Source organism: Triturus cristatus, chromosome 8, assembly GCF_964204655.1.
Source record: "Triturus cristatus chromosome 8, aTriCri1.1, whole genome shotgun sequence".
NCBI lineage: Eukaryota > Metazoa > Chordata > Amphibia > Caudata > Salamandridae > Triturus > Triturus cristatus.
Genome location: NC_140591.1, coordinates 395,971,987 through 395,997,968, shown reverse-complemented (window position 1 = coordinate 395,997,968; position 25,982 = coordinate 395,971,987). Strand labels below are relative to the sequence as shown.

Sequence of the window (25,982 nt, the reverse complement as noted above, 5' to 3'; positions counted from 1 at the left end):
ACCCACCTCTCCCAAGTAGGCCGAACCAGGCGCGCACACCCTGAACTTACACTACGAACAGAGGGACACCACACGTATTCTTTGTAGGACGATAGTTTCTTTTATCGAAGGTTTCAAGGGATCTTTATGATCCAAGGAGTAAGTAGTACATCAGCGGCACAAGATACTACAAATCGGTGGTAGGGGAATGGGGGTAGCGGGACAGTCTTTGAAGGTAGTGTCTCTGCAAAGTACCCTACGGATAGCTCACAATCCTCGAGCTGGAGGGTGTTGTTTCTCTGGGCGATCTCTTGCCAATTCGTCCTCGAGGGGAGCGCCGCGAGTCACTCAGCAGGCACAGGTAGTCGGAGTTCGGGAGCCGCGATCTCGTCAGCAGGGCTCAGATGGTTCAATGGCTGGGGGCCGCGAGTCACTCAGCAGGCCCAGGTGGTTCGGAGTTCAGGAGCCGCGATCTCCTCAGCAGGGCTCAGATGGTTCAATGGCTGGGAGCCGCGAGTCACTCAGCAGGCCCAGGTGGTTCGGTATTCGGGAGCCGCGACAGCGTCAGCAGGCTTCGATAGTTCCAGGTCTTCTCTGCCATTCGTCCCTCCGGCACCCCCTATTATACTCCCCCTGCCCTTTGAAGTCCGGAGTCCTCGCAGAGAGGGGTCTTTGGTGACTGAGGGGGTTCGGCGGGATTTCCTGCCGCTCGTTTCTTTGGTCCTTTCAGGTGGGTCTGGGAGGGTCCCCAGACGCTCGGCGGGCGAGGCGCCTGCTCCCCAGGGGCCTGGTGGCCGATCGAGCCCTCCCGGGGGAAGGCAATCCGAGGTGCGACTGGGCTGGCGCCTCTTGGTCTGGCTCGGGGGTTCCCGCTCCCTCGGTCGGACATGCGTGGTAGGGTGTCGAGTCTGTCGGGGACTCTGTCCGGCCCTCGGGTGTGTGTGGCTGGGGCGGCCGGAGTCGGAGATGCCGTGTCTTGGGGGTGGTTGCAGGTTGGCTGGATGATCGGGAGGGCATACGCCGTGAGGCCGGTCTCACACACACCAACAAGGGGGGGCGGGTGGGAGGGAGGGGCAAGCACATCAACAAGGGGGGGCGGGTGGGAGGGTGGGGCAAGCACACCAACAAGGGGGAGCGAGTGGGAGAGAGGGGCAAGCACACCAACAAGGGGGGATGGGAGGGAGGGGCAAGCACACCAACAAGGGGGGGGGCGGGTGGGAGGGCGGGGGAAGCACACCAACAAGGGGGGGGCGGGTGGGAGGGAGGGGCAAGCACATCAACAAGGGGGAGCGGGTGGGAGGGAGGGGCAAGCACACCAACACGGGGGAGCGGGCTGGAGGAAGGGACAAGCACACAAACACGGGGAGCGGGTGGGAGGGAGGGGCAAGCACACCAACACGGGGGATCGGGTGGGAGGGAGGGGCAAGCACACCAACACGGGCGGGTGGGAGGGAGGGAGGGGCAAGCACACCAACACGGGCGGGTGGGAGGGAGGGGCAAGCACACCAACACGGAGGAGCGGGTGGGAGGGAGGGGCAAGCACACCAACACGGAGGAGCGGGTGGGAGGGAGGGGCTAGCACACCAACACGGAGGAGCAGGTGGAAGGGAGGGGCAAGCACACCAACAAGGGGGAGCGGGTGGGAGGGGCAAGAACACAAACAAGGGGGAGCAGGTGGGAGGGGCAAGAACACCAACAAGGGGGAGCAGGTGGGTTGGGCAGGCACACAGACAAGGGAGAGCAAGTGGGAGGGCAGGGCCGGCACAAGCACTCTGGAAAGCTGATGGGAGGGAGAGTCAGGTACATGGAATAGGGAGAGCGGGTGGGACACGGACATGGGGGAGATGGTGGTAGTGTTGGGCAGGTACACAGACATGGGAGAGCAGGTGAGAGGGAGAGACAAGCACACAGACAAGGGGGAGTGGGTTGGGGCGTGGCAAGCACACAAACAAGAAAAAGTGGATGGCAAATGGACAAGGGAGATTGGCTGGGAGAGTAGAGCAAGCCCACAGACAGTGGAGCGTTGCAAGTACACAGACAATAGAGACGGAGTGGGAGGTTCAAGGCAAGCAGACGGACAACACAGGGTGGTCAGGAAAAGGTAGGGGCAAGCAGACAGACAATGAAGGGTGGTCAGGATGGTCTAGGGACAAGCAGATGGACAATGGGGATTGATCGGGAGGGGCTTGGGGCAGATACCCAATAGTGGGTAGGGGTATGCTGTGGCAAGCACACAGACAATGGATGGGACTGGGGAGGAATACAGAGGTTGGGAGAAGGGCAAGAAAGCTGAAAAACACATGCGATTTCTCGTAGGGTGCCGAAACAAAAATAAAAAAGTAGTACCTACAAAAACAAGCAGTGAAAGGAGACAACTAATGTGCTCATGTTTCAGCAAAGGGACAAACAGATGAAAAGGAATGAAGCCTATGTAAGTTGATGAATAAGAAGAAAGCAAATAAGAGTGACAATAGAGCCAAACAATGGTCAGCAATGGGCGGTCTCTAAGCCCGCTATAAAATTACAAAGGGTCCCGCAAGAGACAGGGCCTGTCTTATCTTAGGCAAGACCTGAAAAGGACACGTACTCATAACACATTTACAATAGAAGCAATTGAATTTACCTTGGTGAGAGAAGGAAGGTGATTTCTGGCTGTGATTGTTTCCAGTATATCAGGTGAATAATATATTATTAATGGAGTACTTTGAGACAGGTTTACTTTGCTTCCCCTTTAACATCCAAGGATTTAGTAACAAGTCTACACAGATAGCTAAATGTGTGCCTTTTAACAAATGAAGTTGTAAAATTTTTAATTAGGATTTTGAAAGAAACAAGAGCATTCACATAAAAACATATTTGGCGGCTCAAACTTCAAGGGCTTAATGTTAAGTTATGGCTGAGCTAATAAAGCATTTAAAATGGGTTTCACAGAAAAGGGAATATAGCATTACGATTGAATAAAGGGCAAAGTGGTAAAACATGTTTATTCACTCAGGCTAAACACATTCAACAATCTCCAATAAACAAGACACCAACAAAGATTCAAATAAGGGTAAAATGTCCCATATAACATAAATGAAAAGAACAGGCAAGAGAGAACATTAATCATTTCCCTTTACAGTGGGATTAGTCTACAGTAGCACAAAATGTGAAGAAAAAAAATGGCCAGAACGGAAAACATGAGATACAGCTACCTCTTTCACGTCTTTGAAAATGCCCACAAACTCTTCATTGATTGACAAACTGCGACGCTCAATGTCTCCACGCAGATTCCTCCTGGAACGTAAACTGTTTTCAGTGAAAAAACATGACAGTGCTTTGAGAGCTTCCAACATTTCCTATCGAAAAAACAAAAAGAACAGAAACATGACATTCCACGAGAGACAAATTATACACACATTATAAATAGAAATAATCTCCACAAACCTCAAGGTTTCTCAGAACCATGATTCTTGAAAAAATGCTTACATAACAAGCATTGGCATAGCCAATAGGTCTCGCTTTTGGGACCTTATAAGTGATTAGCCATGCAACACTTGATGTTGTTTAATGAAGAATATTGTGCTGGATAACCAAACACTTTTAATGTTCCAAAGGCGAGACCTATTGGCTATGCTTTGGGGGCCTTATACGTTTTTAGGTAGAGCTATTGACTTTGCCAATGTTTTTTAGCTGTTCTGTAGAGAAGTGTGGCTGTTGTGCAGCATGCTGAGAAGCTGCAATTAAAAAGTGTAAGAAGCACTGGGTGATGCTGTGGTGTTGTTGAGTGATGCTGTGCTGGCCCTGAGTTATGCAGCGGTGGCGTTGTGTGATGCTGTGCTGGCCCTGAGTGATGCTGTGGTTATCCTGAGTGATGCTGTGGTGGTGCTGACTGATGCCTTTGGTGATGCTGATTGATGCTGTTGCGCTGCAGAGTGATGCTGTGGTAGCGCATAGTGATGCTTTGGTGGTACTGAGTGATGCTGTGGTGTTCCCGATTGATGCTGTGGTGAAGGTGAGTGATCATGTGGTGGCCCCGAGTGCTGCTTTGGTGGTGCTGAGTGATGATTATACTGAATCCATTGTGCAGACTTTGTGACAGGCACAAGACACTTGATAATTGGACCCCTAGGTAGCAAACTGCATGACAACTGTAGAAGCCATGCTGAGGTCAACTGCAGCATCCATTACTCAAGCACATGACAACAATATATTATCAGCTTACATAAGGAATTGCATAATAGAGTGGGATAAAGCTGCAAAACTGCATGGCGGCCTCAGGATAAACCGCTTGACAAACTGTAATCACGCGGCACAAACTAATCACCGACAATCTGACCCAAAAGCGTAGTGTGGTACCGGTCTGCAAAGCACTTCAGCGCCTCCTCAGCAGTACCAAGCGCTGTATAAAGACCCATACCATACTTGAAACTGAAACTTGTTCACTTAAATGGCATTTTGAAATCACTGCACATGATTTATATACCTTCAAATAATTTGAGAAGATCAGAAAGCAGACCCTGATGCATTGCTGTCGCAAAGGGACAAAACCATACAAATAAGCCATCCAAAAATAAAAATATTAGTTGATCAATGCCAGTTGTATTAGCTGATCCCAATACCCTCTGGGAAACATTGTGCCCACATTTTCCAAAGATTTGAACAGGCACTGGCGTGATGCAAAAGACAGCATCATATACTTATCATTTTCAATGCCTGGCTATGTAGGACGTGTGAGCGCCCACGCAAAGTATAGTAAATGTGGGGCAAATTTTTTATAGCCTAGCAAACTTCCAGCCATATAGTCCAACTGGTAGCATGATCAAGAACTTGGGTGCTGTTGCAAACTCCAGCCATGCCCATAACTATACAAGCCTGAAATACAACATAGCCCCCCTGAAACACAACATTGCCCCCCTCAGCAGCATGGTGCAGAAAATCAATAGTGCGGCTGTGGCAACTCCACTGTGTGCAAGGACAGTGAATTAAATGTCCACACCAATGGGGATCAGATTCTTGCTAGGATTTGGGTCTGGCTTCAGGGGTGACTTGCGTGGTGGAGTTATCCCCTACCTATGTCTTATCACCAGCAACTCCCTCAACAGCAACCTTGAATAAACACTGGAAAGGCGCAATGCCAGGAAGGTGCTGATCAGGGACACGGATTGAGAGGCCTGGGAGGGGAGGGGAGGGGCAAGGAAATGCGGAGTCTGACAGGGCTAGATCAAATAAATATCACCTTATCAGGCAAATCCGTCTTTCAGTGGGGACTTTCGGCAGGAAGTTGAAAGAGACATTCATGAACAGCAGCAGAGGCGTTCTGGGGTTTAAGGGTCTAGAGAAGGAAAGGGAAAAAAACAAGCATTGGCATAGCCAATAGGTCTCGCCTTTGGGACCTTATCAGTGTTTAGCCATGCAACAGTTGCGAAAGTGAAAGTAAACACGGTAAAGCGCGCCGCGCGCACCCGCGCACAGGCACTGTAGCTCTAGGCTGGCCTAGTAGCACTTTTTGGAGCCCTCTCAATAAGTCTCGCCAGACCAGCGCATGCGCTGGTCTGGCGAGACCTAAAAAGGGGGCAGCTGGCATCAGACTAGGTCGGCCAGTCAAACACCCGTGCCTCAGCCGTCAGGTACATGCCTTGCTGAATGTTTTTGGCACATGCAAGATCAAAAGGTGCACATTTTCTCGCATGATAAAATGTGGCGTAGGTGTATTTTTTGAAACCGGGATCCTAAAGTTGGCTGTCAGTTGGTTTTCAGGGTGTAACCTTACCCTCGGTGGCTAGTTTACTGCAGCATAGACCGAGTCTTCTTTTGTAGAAAAGAAAATCGGTGTTATCTGCAAGCAAAAACAAGCATTGGCATAGCCAATAGGTCTCGCTTTTGGGACCTTATAAGGGTTTAGCCATGCAACAGTTTCATAACTCAATACTTATAAGGTCCCAAAAGCGAGACCTATTGGCTATGCCAATGCTATATCTTTTATCAGATTTATTTATTTTTTGTTGGCAACAAATCCTCATAGATCACATTTGCAGGTCCACAGATGCCACACTGGGTGTACGACACGGTGGACAGTGATCTGCTGGAGGTAGGTTGGACATCACACTATACATCTAGGTCTGCTGTAGGTGACCTGATGTATTTTACCATTACCTCAGCACCCTTGGTTGTGGCTTGTCGAGAGATGAAGCTCTTGGCACCCGAGGCAAGGAGTTTGCAAATAGTGCTTATTGCTATTGTGTGTATTATTGGTAGGTCTCCTCGGTGCTTAATTTGTGCCGGTATTAGCAGGTGGTGGACACTGGCACTCACGTTTGGGAACTGCAGACTTTAACACGGAGAGGGAAAAGCAGAAAAGGGAGACCGAAGAAGGATGAAAAAGAAAGGAAAACAAACAAGCAACAAAAAGACGTTCGGCCGCGAGACGCGCTCTGTGGTGGGGGAGGGGGAGGAGCATTGAGGGGCAAAAGTGAAAGCAGGCTGGCTGGAGAGTGGTGTGCAATGTGCGCACACCATGACGAGAGAGGAAAGCCATATGGCGCCTCTCCTCGTCATTGTGCGCGTAACAGCACGCCCGTCGCCAGTGCACGCGCCAGTGGGCTGAAGCGCTTCCCCAAATTATGTAAAAATTGTGTATGGGTTTCTGGGTGTTATTTTTTATTTTATATGTAGTTGTGAAAGTTTTATTTTCAAGTGTTGTTTGTCTTTTCATTATAAATATGGCCAGAGTTTATGACCCCTAATCCAAAAATGTAAAGAAGTGTTCGCTTGTGCTTTTACAAAGAAATGATGTTAAGTCTGGAGGGTGGAGTTACTGGGGCTGGCCCTCGAGTGGTACTGTACGTGCATGCACCTGCTTGTGTAGGAGGTATCTTTACACGCACGGATATATGTCTCGCTGTGTATGTGTGTGTTTTATAAAACACACATACCGAGCAACCAACAAGGAACATTTTTCTTACACGCAAGGAATTACACACCGCTTAGTCAACCACTTTCGTGCCACGATTTCATTGCCAGTGTATGAATTGAAACCAGTGACTGTCAGCAACTTGTAATTAATTGACACCGGGCGCTTTCACTGAATTTGCATGGCTTGACACGAGTTACATCCAGTGCTTCCGTGTGATTACAGGAGTCACTTTAATTGCACATGCAGAAACTGATAAAACTCACATCCTTTCTATGTGATGGAAGGAACAACGTTTGCTCTCCTCGTATCCGCATGAATTGGCAGCAGTTGTTTTGGTTGTGATTGCACGAATTGTATGATGCCAATTGCTTTCCTTGAAGGTGCATGAATTGACAGCAGTCGCCCGCGTCCTGTGTGCACGAAGTCACACGTGTTGCATTCATTGAATAAGCATCGGTTGCTCCAGTTACATTAAAACAATGTGCGTGAATTGACAGAAATCGCCCGCAATCTATCGACATTATTTGACACCCGTTGCTTTAACTGACTGTACACGAATTGACACTTGTTACTTTTAATCAATGAGTATACATTGACATTCGTCAGTTTCATTGGGTGCCTGAACTGACACCAGTTACAATTTTCTCGTGCGCACGAATTGCCAGGAGCCACTTAGACGAAATGTGCTTGTATTACTACCCATGACGTTCACAGATGTGCACATCGTGACACGAGCTGCGTTCACAGAACGTGCAGAAGTTGGCTCCGATTACATTCAAGGAATGTGGTTGTATCGATAACAGTGATTGTTACTGTATGTGCACGCGATGGCGCGAGTTGCATTCAGTGAATGTGCACAGTTGGCTCCGGTTACATTCATTGAATGTGGTGGTATTCTTCACTGAGGTTTTTTACTGGATGTGCACAACTGTCACGAGTTGCAGTCACTAAAATTATACCGTTGGCTCCGGTTACATTCAGTGAATGTGGCTGTATTGGTAGCAGTGATTGTCCACTGTATGAGGGCACAAACTGACACGAGATGCTTAGTGAGGCAGTGACAAGAAATAATAGCCTGCACATAACGGATTGCATGGCGGCACGATGCACGTGATTGTGCGCGTGCTCGCCATGCAATCCACTTTTGGGAGCACTTTTGGGAGCCCCTTACTAGAGTCTCGCATAGCGATTGCTATGCAATAGCTAGGCGAGACCTAAAAAGAATAAAACTGTGCTTGGTATTTGGTTCTAGACTAGATAGCTTATTTCTGATCCATACAGCAAGTGGAATAAATAGTGTAAAAGAAGTAACTGACAGGATGAGAAAAACAAGATAAACACCGGTGTGAGACCGGCCTCGTGGCGTGGGCCCTCCCGACCAGCAAGCCACCCTGCAACCGCACCGATCCTCGATGTCACAGACTTCCGGCCACCATGGCCCAACATCCCGATGGCCGGCCAGACCCCAACACGCATGCCCGGCCGAGGGAGAGAGAAACCCCCCAAGCCAGACCGAGAGGCGCCGACCCTGTCACACCTCTGGTCTCTTCCCCAAGGAAGGTTTCGATCGGCCACCAGGCCCCCGGTGAGCGGCCGCCTCGCCTGCTGGGTGTCTGGAGTCCCTCCCGGACCCACCTGAATAGATCAAAGGGCAGAGCGACAGGAAGCCTCGACACCCCGCCCCCAGGCACCAAGACCCCTCTCGGCGAGGACTCCGGACTTCAAAGAGGAGGGGAAGTATAACAAGGGGTGCGGAAGGGACGGGAGGCAGAGAAGACCTGGACTGACGAGAGCCTGCTCACCTGGTCGCGGCTCGATCGCTCCCCGAACCGAAGAACGCTACCCGAACTCTGAACCATCTGAGCCCTGCTGACGCTGTTGCGGCTCCCCGAACTCTGAACCATCTGAGCCCTGCTGACGCTGTCGCGGCTCCCCGAACTCTGAACCATCTGAGCCCTGCTGACGCTGTCGCGGCTCCCCGAACTCTGAACCATCTGAGCCCTGCTGACGCTGTCGCGGCTCCCTGAACTACGAACCACCTGTGCCTGCTGAGTGACTCGTGGCACCCTCCTCCAAGAGAATCGGCAGAGATTGCCGAGAGAAGCAACATCCCCCCCAGCTCGAGGATTGAGAGCTGTGCGCAGGATACTCCGCAGAGACACTGACTCAAAGACTGTCCCGCTACCCCCATACCCCCATCACGAGATCGACGCCGCTTGTGGCACTAATTCCATACCTGCATTCTGGATCATAAAGATCCCTTACAACTAACGATAAAGTATACTGTCTTACGAAGAACTACTGTGTGGTGTCCCTCTATCAGAAGAGTGTAAGCGCAGCGTGTGCAATCCTAGGTACGAGACCCTTCCAGGAAGGGCCTCCTCGCTCTTGCTCGGCCTAACTCTAGGAGGGGTGGGTCCCCGGGTGGTCAGGAACGCATTCCGCAGCCTCCCCGGTGAACGCCTTCCAGCATTTGGTGGCAGCGGTGGGATCCGAGCCAACACCTAGAGATCGTGTAGTAAACGGCTGACGCACTACCAAGAAGAAATGGAAGGAGAAACCTCCCTAGGTGCCGCAGGTACCAACACGAGCACGACATTCCGAGAGGACCAGTTGGAATCTTATACGCATCGAGAACTGAAACAATTTTGCAAAGACCTTGGAATCGCTACCACCGGATTAAGCACGAAAGAGGACTTCCAGGGAGCATTAAAGACTTGGGTCGAGGCAGGAGCTTCCCGGGCACAAACAGAAGGAGAGCCGCCAAACGAACCACGAAGCCCCCCGGGGAGGAACGGCGCCCCCGAGGGGGGCCTATCCCCAGAGGAGCTAGCGGACCGAGAAAGGGGCCGCAACCACGAACTAGAGCTGGCAAAATTAAAAATCGAGGGAAAGCTGAAACTGGCCGAAAAGAAACTGGCGGTAGAACAATTACGCCTACAAGGAGAACTCGAGGAAAAGAAACGACAGAGAGAGCACGAAGAAACAAAACTCCAACTAGAACACAAACGCAGCCTGAAAGAGATCGAGCTCAAGGCTAAAAGTGAGGAGGCCAGACCCTCGGGAACGCAACCCCTCTCCTCCGTCGTGGAACCAAAAGGTCCACATCCCCAAGGATGAGGTAAAGGAATACTATAAGAACGACGACATCCAGCAATGGTTCAAGGCCTACGAAGTCGCCATGACCACCCACCGAGTCCCGCAGAAAGACTGGGGGGCTGGGTTGTGGGGCCGGTTCCTGAGCGAGGGGAGAGATACCCTACTAGATCTACCCTCCTCGGTGCTGAACTCCTACAGTCACATGAAGGAGGCCCTAGTAGCCAGATATGGGCTCACCCCCGAAATGTACCGGCAACGATTTAGAGACTGCAAGAAGATACCCGGTACCACATGGGTGGAGTGCGTGAAATTTTACAGCCGGGCCTTGGACGGGTGGATCAAGGGCAGCAAGGTCTCCACCTTTGAGGAGCTGTTCGACCTAATCGCATACGAACACTTGTCCACAAATTGCTTTGTGGAGTTACGCCAGCACCTCCTGGACAGCAAACTCATGGACCCTCGAAAACCGTCCGTCGAGGCTGACCGATGGGTGAACACCCGGGCCTCACGGGGTCCCGTGGGAGACTACGGTCGCCACAGTCAGGGACCACCCCGCTAGAGGGGCGGAGGGAATCAAGGCCGACCAAGAGAACTCCCGGGGGGATCCCAGCACAGTCCCCCCAGAGGACAACCTCCGCCCTTTCCAGCCCCACCTCCGGCCAGCACCGGGCCACCGGGGAGGTCGGGGCCCCGAGTGAGGATCACCTGTTTTCGCTGCCAACAGACCGGACACTATGCCAGTGACCCTCAATGTCCCATGTACCAACGACCCGCCACGACAACCCCGCCGGCTCGACAAATGGCCTCCGTAGCCCTGGGGGATGAGATGGAAGACTCCGAAGAATGGGAACCAGCCGCCATGGCCTTGGTCTCCCTGGGGGACCGAGAGATGGTCCCCGGAATGTCCCTGCCCGCCAACATGAAGAAGTACCGACAGCAGGTGACGGTCAACGGTCACCGTGTCGAGGGCCTCCGGGACACGGGGGCGAGTGTCACAGCGGTCCACTGTCACCTGGTCTCCGAAGACCAGATCCTGCCCGACGCCTTTTGTCCAGTCATATCGTCAGACAATTCCGAGAGCCTATGCCGGATGGCCCTGGTCCCCTTCGAATGGGGGGAGTCACCGGCAAGTTGAGGGTGGCAGTCCGAACCTCCCAGCCCGTAGACTGCCTCCTGGGCAACAACCTTGAGAATTCCCCGTGGGGACAAGTGGAACGAAGAGCCCATCTAGAGATGATGGGCCTACCCGAGTGGGTATGCGCCACCACGTGCTCTATGACTCTCAGATTGCCTTCCTCCGAGGGAGGTGAGGCCATTCCGCTGAACACAGTCACCATCCCCGAGGTCCGGGATGCACTACCCGAGCCCGACGACCCCCTTCCGGAAGAAGCGACCGTTCCCGACGATGGGTCGGTGCCTCCAGATCCCGAACCCCTGACCGAGCTCGGGGACCTGCCAGAGATGGCCCAGTGGCACTACGAGGGAGGTCCCTCCCGAGAAGAATTCTGCCAAGAACAATCCACCTGCCCTTCTCTCATTGGACCCCGACAGCAGGCCGAGGCCCAAGCAGCAGGTGACCGGACCGGAACCCACTGGGTATACTGGGAAAACGGCCTCCTGTACAGCGGACAGAAGTCGGCCGAGTTGGGATCGGCCCGAGTACTGGTGGTACCCCTGCGCTTCCGAAATCTCCTCCTGGGCCTGGCCCATGATGTACCCCTGGCCGGAAACTTAGGCCAAGATAAGACCTACCAGAGACTAGTCACCCACTTCTATTGGCACAAGATGCGAGCAAATGTGGAGGCCCACTGCAAGTCCTGCCTCACGTGCCAGGCCAGCGGAAAGAGTGGGGGGAAGCGCAAGGCTCCGCTACAACCCTTCCCCGTCGTCAGTACCCCTTTTGAGCGGGTGGGAATCGACATCGTGGGACCGCTGGACCCCAAGACCGCCCAGGGCCACCGGTTCATCCTCGTCCTGGTGGACCATGCCACCCGCTACCCCGAAGCCATTCCCCTCCGCACCGTGACGGCCCCCGTGGTAGGCCGGGCCTTGATGGGGATCTTCTCCCGCGTGGGGTTCCCTCGCGAAGTCGTGAGTGATCGTGGCACGAACTTTATCTCCAAATACATGAGGTCCCTATGGCAGCAGTGCGGAGTATCGTACAAATTCACCACCCCATACCACCCCCAAGGGAATGGCCTAGTCGAGCGATTTAACAGGACACTGAAAGGAATGATCATGGGCCTCGAAGAACCCCTACGCCGGAGATGGGACGTCCTCCTCCCTTGCCTCCTGTTCGCCTACCGAGAGGTTCCACAAAAATCTCTGGGGTTCAGCCCGTTCGAACTACTATACGGACACCCCGTCCGGGGGCCCCTGAGCCTGGTCAAGGAGGGTTGGGAAACGACTCCGGATGTGTTCCGATACATCTTGGCGCTCCGCAACCAGACCCGGAAATTCAGAGAACTCGCAGAGGCGAACCTCGAGGCTAGCCAGGAAGAGACGAAGCGCTGGTATGACCAGAATGCCACGCTGGTCGAGTTTCAGCCGGGCCAACAAGTCTGGGTCATGGCCCCGGTGAAACCCTGCGCCCTCCAAGACAAATGGACTGGACCCTTCAAGGTGGTCGAGCGGAAGAGCCAAGTCACCTATCTCGTCGATGTGCAGTCCCCGCGGAACCCCCTCCGGGTCCTCCACGTGAACCGCCTCAAACCCCACTTTGTGAGGACGGAGTTGAGTTTACTCCTGGCCACCGACGATGGGGCTGAAGAAGACACCGAGCCCCTTCCAGACCCCCTGGGGGCTAAAGAGACCGATGGTTCCGTGGAGGGGTGAGACTGTCAACCGCCCTCACAGTCCAACAGTCCGACGACTGTCGCCAGCTACTAAGGCAGTTCACGGACCTCTTCTCCCTAACCCCTGGGGTCACCGACTGGTGTGTCCACGACATGAACACCGGCGACAGCCCGCCAGTGAGACACCGGGCCTACTGGGTCCCTGATCGGGTCCGAACCTGCATCCAGACCGAGGTGGCGAAGATGTTGGTCCTCGGGGTGATTGAACCCTCCGACAGCCCCTGGGCCAGCCCGGTAGTCCTGGTTCCGAAAGCGGCTGCCCCTGGTGTCGCCCCCGAGCTGAGGTTTTGTGTGGACTACCGAGGACTCAATGCGGTCACCCTAGCGGACGCTCACCCTATCCCCCGTGCCGACGAGCTCATTGACCGCCTTGGGGCCGCTCGCTACCTCAGCACCTTCGACCTGACTAGTGGATACTGGCAGATTGCCCTCACCGAGGGAGCCAAGGAGCGCTCCGCCTTCTCCACCCCGGATGGGCACTACCGCTTTAGGGTGATGCCGTTTGGAATGAAGAATGCCCGGCCACCTTCCAGCGGCTGGTGAACAGGGTCCTGTCCGGACTAGAGGGGTTCAGCGCAGCGTACCTCGACGATATAGCGGTATTCAGCTCTCAATGGACCGAGCACCTCCAGCACCTCCAACAAGTCCTGCTGGCTCTACGCCAGGCCGGCCTCACCATCAAAGCCAGCAAATGTCAAATTGGACAAGGCTCCGTAATCTATCTGGGGCACCAGGTGGGAAGCGGGCAGGTCGCCCCCCTCCAGCCAAAGATAGACGCCATCTTGTCCTGGGAACCCCCAACGACCCAAAAAGAAGTCCGGGCCTTCCTGGGCCTCACCAGTTACTACCGGAGGTTTATTAAGAACTATGGCAGCATCGCAGGCCCCCTCACAGAGCTAACCTCCAAAAAACACCCCAAGAAAATACAATGGACTCCCCCATGCCAGAAAGCGTTCGACGCCTTGAAAGCCGCTATATGTACTGCTCCGGTACTTAAAGCCCCCGACTACGCCCAGGAGTTTGTGGTCCAGACGGACGCCTCGGAACACGGCATCGGGGCAGTCCTCTCACAGTTCAACGACAAAGGCATAGATCAGCCCATAGCCTTCATCAGCCGAAGGTTGCTGCCCCGAGAACAGCGGTGGAGCACCATTGAAAGGGAGACCTTCGCAGTAGTCTGGGCCCTCAAAAAGCTACGACCCTACCTGTTTGGAACACACTTCCGAGTTCAAACAGATCACCGACCCTTGCGGTGGTTGATGCAGATGCGAGGAGAAAACCCCAAGCTGCTACGCTGGTCCATCTCCCTCCAGGGGATGGATTTCACTGTGGAGCATCGCCCCGGGACGGACCACGCCAACGCGGATGGCCTGTCCCGATTCTTCCGCTTCAGCGAGGAGAACCCCCAAGTGGATGGGTAGTTCTCCCCGCCTTTCAGCTGGGGGGGGCACGTGTGAGACCGGCCTCGTGGCGTGGGCCCTCCCGACCAGCAAGCCACCCTGCAACCGCACCGATCCTTGATGTCACAGACTTCCGGCCACCATGGCCCAACATCCCGATGGCCGGCCAGACCCCAACACGCATGCCTGGCCGAGGGAGAGAGAAACCCCCCAAGCCAGACCGAGAGGCGCCGACCCTGTCACACCTCTGGTCTCTTCCCCAAGGAAGGTTTCGATCGGTCCCCAGGCCCCCGGTGAGCGGCCGCCTCGCCTGCTTGGTGTCTGGAGTCCCTCCCGGACCCACCTGAATAGATCAAAGGGCCGAGCAACAGGAAGCCTCGACACCCCGCCCCCAGGCACCAAGACCCCTCTCGGCGAGGACTCCGGACTTCAAAGAGGAGGGGAAGTATAACAAGGGGTGCGGAAGGGACGGGAGGCAGAGAAGACCTGGACTGACGAGAGCCTGCTGACCTGGTCGCGGCTCGATCGCTCCCCGAACCGAAGAACGCTACCCGAACTCTGAACCATCTGAGCCCTGCTGACGCTGTTGCGGCTCCCCGAACTCTGAACCATCTGAGCCCTGCTGACGCTGTCGCGGGTCCCCGAACTCTGAACCATCTGAGCCCTGCTGACGCTGTCGCGGCTCCCCGAACTCTGAACCATCTGAGCCCTGCTGACGTTGTCGCGGCTCCCTGAACTACGAACCACCTGTGCCTGCTGAGTGACTCGCGGCACCCTCCTCCAAGAGAATCGGCAGAGATTGCGGAGAGAAGCAACATCCCCCCCAGCTCGAGGATTGAGAGCTGTGCGCAGGATACTCCGCAGAGACACTGACTCAAAGACTGTCCCGCTACCCCCATACCCCCATCACGAGATCGACGCCGCTTGTGGCACTAATTCCATACCTGCATTCCGGATCATAAAGATCCCTTACAACTAACGATAAAGTATACTGTCTTACGAAGAACTACTGTGTGGTGTCCCTCTATCAGAAGAGTGTAAGTGCAGCGTGTGCGATCCTAGGTACGAGACCCTTCCAGGAAGGGCCTCCTCGCTCTTGCTCGGCCTAACTCTAGGAGGGGTGGGTCCCCGGGTGGTCAGGAACGCATTCCGCAGCCTCCCCGGTGAACGCCTTCCAACAACCGGTTATCTTTGAGCAGCCGTTTAAATAAAAAACAAAATGGTGGATGCCTCATGCCATAACTGAATGCATGCTTGGTGACGCATGTGAATTTTTTATTTCTTTCTTTGCCGGTGCATTTCAACATCAGAAAGCAAGCATTTTTGTTTTTGCCAATGCGCAAATGGCATCAGCAAAAAAGCATTAGCTAACGAGGGAGGGTACATTGCTTTTAAATGAAGAGACAAGCTGGCTGTCAAAGGCTTGTTTTTAATTTTATCATTTAAAACTAAACACATACGACCCCTTCTATCTGCCTCTAATTGATTCCGCCAGCACAGCCCGGAGAGAGTCTATATTAGATAGAGTGACAGGTCAGTAACAAGTGCTTCTGTAGCGCAGTAGGTGGGGGCGTCTACCTGCTGCCAGTGACACTGCGGCCAGCACTGCTGTAGTAGTGTTTAGTGAAGCAGTTTGTCGTATTGGAGCAGGCGCAGCACAACTGGGAGAGGCGAAGGTGCTATGTGACGTGCAGTGGTACAAACAGGTGGTTAGAGACTCAGTGGCATGGCGAGAAGTAAGTACTGTGTGATGAGGAGAGAGATGTGCAGTGTGAAGATTGTGGAGGTGAAGTCACATTGAGGTGGCACGGGGCAGAGTAATAAATAGATACTGTCAGTGGCACAGGAAGAGTAACGCTGTGATGGTTGATAGGTGTAGTGGCATTGGGGAGGTAAAGTGGAAAGATGAGCGGTAGTGTAAGAGACAAGCAGTACAGTGTGAAAGGGAGGGGTACAGTGTGAAGCTGAGCAGTGAAGAGTTAAAGCGAGGCTTACTATGATAAGGAAAGTGGACTGTGCAGGCGATGTGTAGTGACAGAGGAAGCATGGGGACAGGAATGGCGTGAAGGAGAGAAGCATAGGTACATGAAGGAGGCACAGAGGCTGATCATATAAGGAAGAGACATGAGAAGCACAGGTGAGTGAAATTACGCTTGCATGAGAGAAGAGGGAAAGACACTGGCTTAGAGAAGAGGCAGAGTGGCAAGAGAAGTAGATTGTACAGGGAAGAGGTGCAGTGACATTCAGGAAGTAGAATAGCAGAGTCTGAAAGAATGCGGCACATGTCAGGGGAGCTGTAGTGACAGAAGGAGAGCAGTGGAAATCTTATCTGGAGGTACCGGAAGTGATGCGATGTGCAATCACACAGAAGACGAACGGACGAGCTGTGTGCACTTCAAGCCGCAACCCGTAAGCCGCTGAAGGCAGAGGGACGCTGTATTGTGTGTTGTGGCTGGCGTGCTGCAAGTGGGGCAGTGGCAGCAGAAATAACGGCATACTCCGTGCTGTAATCCAGGAGCTGCAGTAGGCCGAAAGCTGCTGATCTGTGTGCCGTAGCCTAAGTAACGCAAGCAGGGCAGCGTCAGGAGCAGAAAATTGAGGTACTGATGTGGAATGAACCCGAGGGGCGGTACCTGTAGTGAAGTGACAGCTGAGCTTTATACGGCACTGTGGTCAACTGAAGCCCATGGAATTCTTGGTGAAGCATAAATATTCCAAGGAATGGCGACTGCTGGTCGGCCATGCAGGCACAGGTAAGTGCACTAGGCTCCCCGGTGACCTGAGTTACGCCGGTGCGGCTTGTTCTTAACTAGCATTGGCCGCACAACAAGCAAAACGTGCGGCCGCGACCGGGAGTTGAGCGCGCGCGCGAAAAAGTGAAAGTGCATAAGTTAAAGTGCTCGCGCTCCAGATGGCGCCTCGGGCGCTGCAAGCTGGTGGCTGGTGGCTGTGCACGTGCAAGCTCGCGTGAACGCAAGCGCTAGGCCAGCCAAAGCAGCTTGTGGCAGCACTTTTTAAAGCCCCTACTAAACGTCTCGCAGAGCAGCGCATGCGCAGGCTCTAGCGAGACCTAAATAGCTAGGACCATTTTAGACGAACATAACTATCATTTACCGGCTGTTTAGTTCAAGGCTCCTAAAAGACGAATTCTATGGATTCCGGTTTGGAAAAATGTTTGCAAATGAGTAACCCGCCTATCATTTTAGGAACATTGGGCCAGATGTACGAAGTATTTTTCCAATCACAAACATCACGATTCACAAAATGGGGCCATTTGCAACAGAAAAAATGCTTTTATGTACAAAATGCGATTCAGTAACTTGTTACTGAATCGAATTTTGTATTTGGGATTCAGTATTTGGATTTGGATTCCAAATGCCAAATCAGTATGGTATGTATTACTGTTATTCGACCAAATTCTGGTCACAAAACAGTAATACTTTACCACCAGTTTAAAACTAGTGGTAACCCATTTGCAAAGGGGAAGGGTTCACTCAGGGACACCATCCCCTTTGAGAATGTAAATAATAATATTTTTAAAGAGCAGGCAGTCGTACGTGGGACCACTGCCTACGCTTAAACTTCAAGGTTTCATTTTTTTCCCCCGTTTTAAACGCATCCCGTTTGTGTTTAAGGAAAAATGGCTGCATTTAAAAAAAAAAAAAGGTTGCTTTATTAAAACCCATTCATAGGCATGGTGGTCTGCTGACTTCAGCAGGCCACCATCCCAGTGATCGCTGTGATTTCTAACTGCGCCCTACCTCATTAATATTCATGAGGTAGGTTGATTTGCGAGGGAGGGACCTTAAAGTAAGGAACAGAACAACAAAGCCCTGACGAAGGCCCCAGACCCGATAGGGCTAGCAACGTGGGCCGAAACATGTTGGCATTTTAACGAGGGTACATTTGAAAAATTACGTTCAAAAGAACCCCAGTACATGATTTTAATGATACCACAAGTAACCCAAAGAATAAAATATTGGAGCGGGGTATACCTGTAGGTATTTTTAACATATCACAACATCTGGTTCCCTGCTTAACCAGCTATTATCTTATATAAGAACTCCCAAAACATCTTTGGTTGAGTCCGCCCAGATAGTACCACCTTATCTGGGTGTGGAGAAAACGCCTATGATGAAGCATGTCACTTTTAGTGAGTGAGGCGTTTTCTTCAATATCTTGAATATTCCACCCGACTAAGTGAACACTTCAATATATAAGATATCTAGACATCTGGTGATAAAAACAACGGATTTCTCGGTAAAACTGTATGTCCTCGTGGGATTACAGTTCAACAACAGTTGCCTTTAGTGATAAAAAGGTTGATTTGCGACCCACAAGGAATTCGTAAATGAGACTCAATGTGTTTCATACATTAGGAATACCGATTTCCTAATTGCGATTCGGAGAGATTCGCAACTTGGAAAGCAGTATTCCTAATGTTTGTACGGCCCATTGTGTCAAAAAAATTAAAAAAAACATTACTTAACAAGCAGAACATGCTTTTTAATTTTTGAATGCCACAGGCCTCCTGATATACTTAAGCATAACAGAGGTAATATCTAATAAGATTTGTGATGTGAAAAGTGAAACTGCTAGCTGTGTGACTGATTGAGCTGCAAGCATCATAATTTTGATATGAGGTCTTCTTCATAGCCCTTTTTCACCAAGATCTTTTTTTTCCATTTTATAGCGCCAGTAAAAAGGTAAATATAAAGGCAGGAATTTCTATTATGCACTACATGCATACATATAAATATACTTTAAAGACCAGCAACAGGGTTGCCGAGGGGTTTGGCTGAAAACAAAGAGATTTGACTACTACAGCCTACCAATTACAGATTTTTATTGCTTAATTCCGACTGTTTAGCAAGGAAAAATAAACACAGCTTATGTGTCCCACAGCGCTTCAGAATAAAATTACCTGAATCATTGGGCGCGTTATTATATAAATGTTGCAGTCCTTTCCTAATCCAGTTTTTTGGGTTAACTATATGCAGTAATTGAACATACTAAAACAGTGGTTCACAGCCTGTGGTCTGGGGACCCTAGGGGGTCCACGAAGCCTCCCTAGGAGGTCTGCGACTACTTGGAAAACTAAATAATATTAACAGATTATTAAAGTGTGTATATATATATATAAAGAAGCTAAATGTAGAATTGAAATTTTTAAAACATCCTATAAATGTGAAGACATTTGAGATTGAGACTAAAAATTAAATTAGTATCCTCATATTGATTCGTGGGAGCAGTCCAGGTGCACCAAACAGAATATAGTATGGTCGATGAGTGGCCTCAATTGCATTTAGAAATGATCCAACCTTTCGATTAAAATTAAAATTTTGATTTTATTTATATGTGTTTTTCGAATGAAATAAAATGTGTCATCATTTGTGCATTTGTTTGACGAATGCTTTTTTCTGCATTTTTTGTGTATTGTTTTGCGGTTCAAATCATCACCAATGCTTAGGCTGGGGGCACCAGCTTCCAGTAATGACTCAGTGGGGGTGTTCCCCAGATTCCAATAATGATTCAGTGGGGTTCCTCGGGTTTCAGCAATGATTAAGGGGTATCACCAGAAGTCAAAAGGCTAAGTAAGGCCCACTGTATTAAAGAAAGGGGCTAATTTGCAAATACTTTGCTGTGACTGACCCTTTTAGGGATCCTGGACTATTCCTGAATACCAGGAGTAAACTAGTTGTACTCCTGATTTAGCCTGCAACTCAGGAGTAAGCCATAAGTGCTAAAAGAGAATGTTACAACGACTCATAGCATAATCTGCATGAATCTGGTGTAAAGTCAAGGCGTCATGGATGTGGGGGAAGGATTAACAACTTAATGTGTGCTAACTACCAATATATTTCTCTGACACATTTTGTAAAGGAGCTCAATGAATGAAAATTGTTACATAACAGATCGCTTTATTTACAGAAGCAGGCTTAGAAAGATTGCTCTGAAGTAGCAAAACTGTCAAAATTATTTGCATCTATGAAGAGTAAACGTATTTTTTTTATATCTCCCATCCATCCTTAAACGTAGCTAGCTGCCAAACGCTCAAAATCTGGTGCCACACCTTCAGACAATTCTAGTTTTTTAGCCAACAGAACTTGCAATCCTGGTCTTCTGATTCAAATTTTATTTATTCATAGTTTGTATTACAAAAACACAAAGCAAACATTTTCTGTTCTCTGTCGTATTCTAATAATTACTATATTTAATATATCCAATTTTCTTACTATGATACTAATATACATTTCTGAACAGTGTCTTAAACAAATCCTAGAATATTGATCCAATCACAGAAACAAATGAACTACTTGATTTGCAGTTTTCTTTCCCGTGAATTCACTTTTCCATTCATAGTGTAAATCTGCTTTCATTCTCGGAAGATCATATTTTATTTCCTCATTCTCTCCTAGTTTAATATCCATGCAAATCATCATAGCTCGCACTCAAAAAGTAGATTTAAAACATGGTGTTTCCCTCATTTCAAATCTTATGCTAAACATCAAGGAAAGATGGACTTTTGAAGAAAATTATCAAAACAGGTTTACAATTCCACTTCACCATCAGAGTGCACTAGGGTACTCGTAGAACAAGGTGACGCGAAACCATCCCTGCTACAACTACAATTCGTAACACAGTAGATCTGTATGTCTCACAGATTCGTGCATAGTAATCCAAGTCTTGGTCACCTCAGTAGAGACTCTACACAACATGCAGAATATTCAGGGTGTAGTTCTTCTCATATAATTATGGGCTGGTTTAGAATCCCGTTATTCCAACATAATGCATCATGATATTTATGATGCGAAGAGCAGATCATCATTCCACCACATAACGACACAATATTTAAATAAATCTCATTAAAACGTGAAGATAAATCCAAATCCATGGCATTTAATTACAGGTCTCATAGGTATCATACAAACTAGGAATGAATCCAAACAGAATCTGATCATGCATACTTCAGATGATAACACATTTCAATAGATACCATTAAATCATGTCGATGAGCCGAAAATCACCTTTCATTTCGTAAGTAGGCAACAGTATGATCACATCTAACTGCTAATTTAATCTACCACAAAGAAACGTGAGTAATTACTTGGAATGGTTTCTTTGAGAGCACAAGATTATACCATTGTTACTAGCCAACACAATTCTAAATGGATGTAGATATATTTCATCCACATAATTTAATTACTACCCAACTTTAAACAAGCATTTACAATGAACTAGGTCTCGCAGTGACATTGTTTTGAGCTATTGGCATTGAAAATGTTATTGTGGTTTTTTTTCCCTTCGTGAAGCATTAATCAAGTAATGGCGTTGTAAATGACAATGTCTTTTACCCCCTGTTGACCCCCGCAAAGCATTTTCAATATTATATACAACAAAGCCATAGTTGTTGCTTATTTATCTTACGCAACTACTAGGCAGCCACATGATGTATTTGACATACTTCAAACTGGAAAAGCACGACACAAGTCCCAGAATGCACAAGCCTAGCGCACACGTGACGTGTAAGGTGAGTAGAAGCCTCCTCGTTGCCGGGACCCCGTGGGCCCAAAGCTAGTCTTCCAGTCAACAAATGAATGCGGTGTGGAGTTTGTCTTTTTTAGTATGTTAAAAGGCTGCACAGAACTACAAAAATGGTGCGCTGGCGCCCAGCTGTAGGCTACGTCTGGAGCATGAAACACCCGAAGTCCATGATGATGATAATAAAAATAATAATTCACCCCATTAAAATTAATATTAATGACAATAAGAATAATCGTTATTATTAATAATGATAGTAATAATTCAGGACAATATCTGTATTTTTTTATTTATTATTGTTTGCATCATTATTATCGGTTATTATTATGACAGCAACAATAATAATAAAAAGAATGTGCAGCATTATTATCAGTATTATAATAACAGCAATGTTAATAGTTATTATTAATGAACTTCCACTCTGCGACTTTGTCCAGCTTGAACAGGTGTAACAAAAATGGCGCCCGCAGGGCAGAGGTCAGTGCCTTCCAGGGCTGCACTGCCGACACAGAGGTCCAAGCCTGCCCCGCGCGGATCTCAATGTTCGGTGGGCGGTCCTACCCCGGTAAAGGAAGGCCGTGGCCCCAGCTCTCCTGGTGGGCCGGCTACCCACAGACAGGTTAGTGTTCGTCTCATCAGCAGTGTTATTACATACGGAAAAGCCCTGCAAAAAGGATACTTTTAGAGAAAAACAAATCTGCAAACTTGTACAGACTTATTGAAACGTTGTGTTATGTTAACCAAGATGTGTGTAGCGCACTGATGCCTTTCACATGGCCTGCAGCACCTTCGATTCCGGGCCACCCTTTACGGTTCTGGACATCTCTTTAAACGGCGTCAAGGTGCTCGGTTGTCAATTAATTCCCTATGACTGGCCTCTCTGCCATGACATTATTGGCACACATGTATGACCTCTTGGCATTCTCAGCAGAGAGGCATAGGAATGAATGGGCATGGCAATTCAGAGAGCGGAGAAGGCTTATTATGTTGCACTGGCTGACAGTTTGAGTAAATGGTATTGTTGTGGAACACTTTACGTTTCAATGTTCACATACTAGTGACTTCATTGAGGCAAGTGCCCTAAGGCGCTTTGTTTCTCCATATTTGCTGAGTTGTCTACTAAAGCGTGATAATGTAAACGGGCAGGAATAATAATAATAATATGTTTCCATGGCCCCTCCCAATCTTAGTTTCCTCTTCAGCTATGTCGGTTCCTTTTCTCTCTCGCTCACCCTTGATGCCCACATTTGACGTCACTCCTCTCAGACAGCTGTGCCTATATTTGCATTCCTGCTCTCGTCACAGCGCGCCAAGAGGGTCTTGAACGAGGACCACACGTGGGAGCAAAAAACAGCGACTGTGTTTGATTTCGAACGCTCATACTTTTTCCGTTATGAACATCAACTTTCAAGGAACCGTCTGCGAAAAACTTCCATTACGACAATAAAGAATCACAAACTGAAGTAAAACAAGCGCTCCCATCTGTTTTCACTCAGCCGCTTGTTTATATTTGCATCGCGCTTTCACTTTAAGTGAAAGCGCCATGCAAAAATAAACACGGGGCTGAGTGAAAACAGATGGCCCCCATAAAGATAAGAAATTGCTTTGCGACAGCAGCAAAGCAGACGACCTTGCCGAATCGTCCAGACGAAAAGGCAAAAGGGCAGTGACTACAATTCCCATTTCCAATGGCAGGCCACCGTTTAGCATAAACGGTTACGCCAGCCAATGGAAATGAGGGGCAGGGCTTCAAGTCCCCTTCTGAAATCCCTCTCTTATAATATCTCCTGACCAGCGAGCAGCGCTTTGAGCTGCAACGCCAGGCGAGACCTAAAAACATGCATACAAATCTCAGACAAAAATAAGGCAAATGACATGTTCAATTATGGAGCGTTTCAACCATCACCACTATCAACCTAGAAGTCAGGACAGTCCCTCATTAATGTTCAAACCATGGTTTTAAAGGGTTTATTTTATCATTTTTTATTCTAGTTGTTCTAGGTAATGTTCCTGATGTGCTCACCTTGAATGGCACAGACTACGCCACCTACTTTTTCACATTGGTTATGTTCTTCAATAAATGTAATTGCCAATGGTGAACATGTACCTAATTATAATAGTTCTTATGTACTCAGCAATACAGGTTGTCAATTTCCTCACAGGGATCCATAGAGACTGAAGACTACATGAGCAAATTAAACAACAGACAACAAAGTTATCCAATCAGTTACAGATCATTAGACTCTGTACATAGCCAACTTGTTTGCTTTACTTCTGTAAGAGCAGTAACAATTTTTCATACAGTAAGGGCTTGAAATTACATGATAGAATCATACTAAAGCAACTGAACTTCAATGACAGCACTGTTCCAGTTAATGTCATGGTTATCATTTGTGCACCTCCTGCCATAAGTTAAGCTAATATGTTAATGGCCTCAGTTCCATTTTGTTGGATCTGTATTTTCCATAAAGAGTGACATAACACGGGCTCAGCTCCCCACTATCTTAGCGCCTTGGTCCAACACTATCGCCCCTCATGCTCACTTCGATCCTCGAATCAATTAAAATTCCAGGTGCCCAGAGTCAAACGAGCCAAAATGGGGGGATGATCTTTTGCCTTCTTGGCTCCTTCCCTCTGGAACTCTCTTCCCACTCGCCTACGTCATGAAAAGCGGTATCTTAAATTTCGCAAGGATCTAAAGACATGGCTTTTTAATCGGCAATTCCTGTTTAAACTTCTATGGCCTTGCCTCTGTCCTGCAGTGTCCCAGGCGCTGGGAAACCTCCGGGTAGCTGTGCGCCATACAAATCCAATTTAATAATAATAATAATAATAAGTAATTGAGGAAAATAGAGAGTGATCCAATGATTAATATAGGCCTACGTTCCCAAAGGACCAGAAGGATACTTGTGAATGTTGAGACAACCCATTAATACTTGTAAACCTATTTAGAGTACTAAGTAGAGCATACTAGTCACTTTACACATTTATTCAGAAAAGCCAAACTTAGTTTGCCCTGAAAATTGGTCTGATGTTCTAGACGTATCTATTTTCACAAAATCCCCTGCTGCATCCTTTCCTTAAATTCACAGTTTTGTACAGTGGTGGCTGCATTCCCTAACTAGTTGCATCTGCCTTCATTTCTCAACAGGTAGTGCTCCATTGCAACTACAAGCCAGTTATGCTAAAGAACGAGTAGTGCATATTTTAGAAACCAGCAAGTGATTGGGTGTACTAAGAACATGCAAAGTCCATCTATTCCCAAAAGCCAGGTTCTAGGACAAAATGTAAAAGTACAATACTGAATATAATGCTTCAAAAAACCACTATGGGAATATTCATATTTTTGAAGTGCTGGGTGAATACAATGCATGTGTTTTTTATTGTCCAGGTGTGTTTATTTTGTTCAAATATCAAGCCATATAATAAACTCATTGTGCTGATGATGATGAGATCCTGGTGATCAGTCTGGTACCAACAGAACTTCTCTTAGAGAGCTGGTGGATCTTTCCCATTCTAAACCAAGTAATACTGGTATTTAGTCTTCATGGCAAATTTCAATAACCACATTTTTCGTTCTTCTGAAGAGCCCTGCTCATCATATAAAGTAACGTGCCATGCAGTGGAAAAGTGCCTGCAGGACAGACTAAACGTGCAGGAATAAAATGAGCAAACCCCCTTCTAAATTAAGTCGCACTTGCAATAAACTAAAACCAACAACGTTGTCGCGGCTTCCAGTCCAAACAAATATTTGCTAAGGCTTAGCCTAAGGAGCATGCAATTGCGCTGTAAATCTGTGTGACTTCTTGTGTGTGATCATAATGCATCAAAGGCAAATGTACTGGCTGTAACCTCCTCTTTGTCCATACAATGGCAATTAGGCCATTTGGCGCAAATGTTGAACTTAAACGCTGGCATTGCTTTTTCTATCAGATAATCACCCAAGTCAGATAAGACTCTAAGGAGGGCACATCTATGGGCAGAATCCAGTGAGGATCCTCATCATCGACCAGCAGTCAGGCAAATGGATTTGCTCTATGAAGATGTGCATTACGAATCTTGGTGTTATGGTGTCATGAGAACAATGGTGGGGCTGGCTGGAATTGATTTTTTTTTTTTTATCCAAATATGGAAGCAATGGACAAGTTGGTGGGGGCATGTAGAGTGTGGGAGAGGCGGGGATGTGAGGGGAAAGCTGCACATGGAAAAGAG

At 48.9% G+C, this 25,982-nt stretch overlaps 1 protein-coding gene across 1 annotated transcript in view; it reads right to left on the bottom strand.

The window, feature by feature from the left end:
- COG6 (component of oligomeric golgi complex 6) overlaps positions 1–25,982 on the bottom strand; it is a 472,069-nt gene that overhangs the window by 426,670 nt on the left and 19,417 nt on the right. The window contains exon 2 of the mRNA XM_085621768.1: positions 3,174–3,317. Coding sequence (XP_085477894.1) covers positions 3,174–3,317 — 144 coding nt within the window. The remainder of the gene's footprint in view (positions 1–3,173; positions 3,318–25,982) is intronic.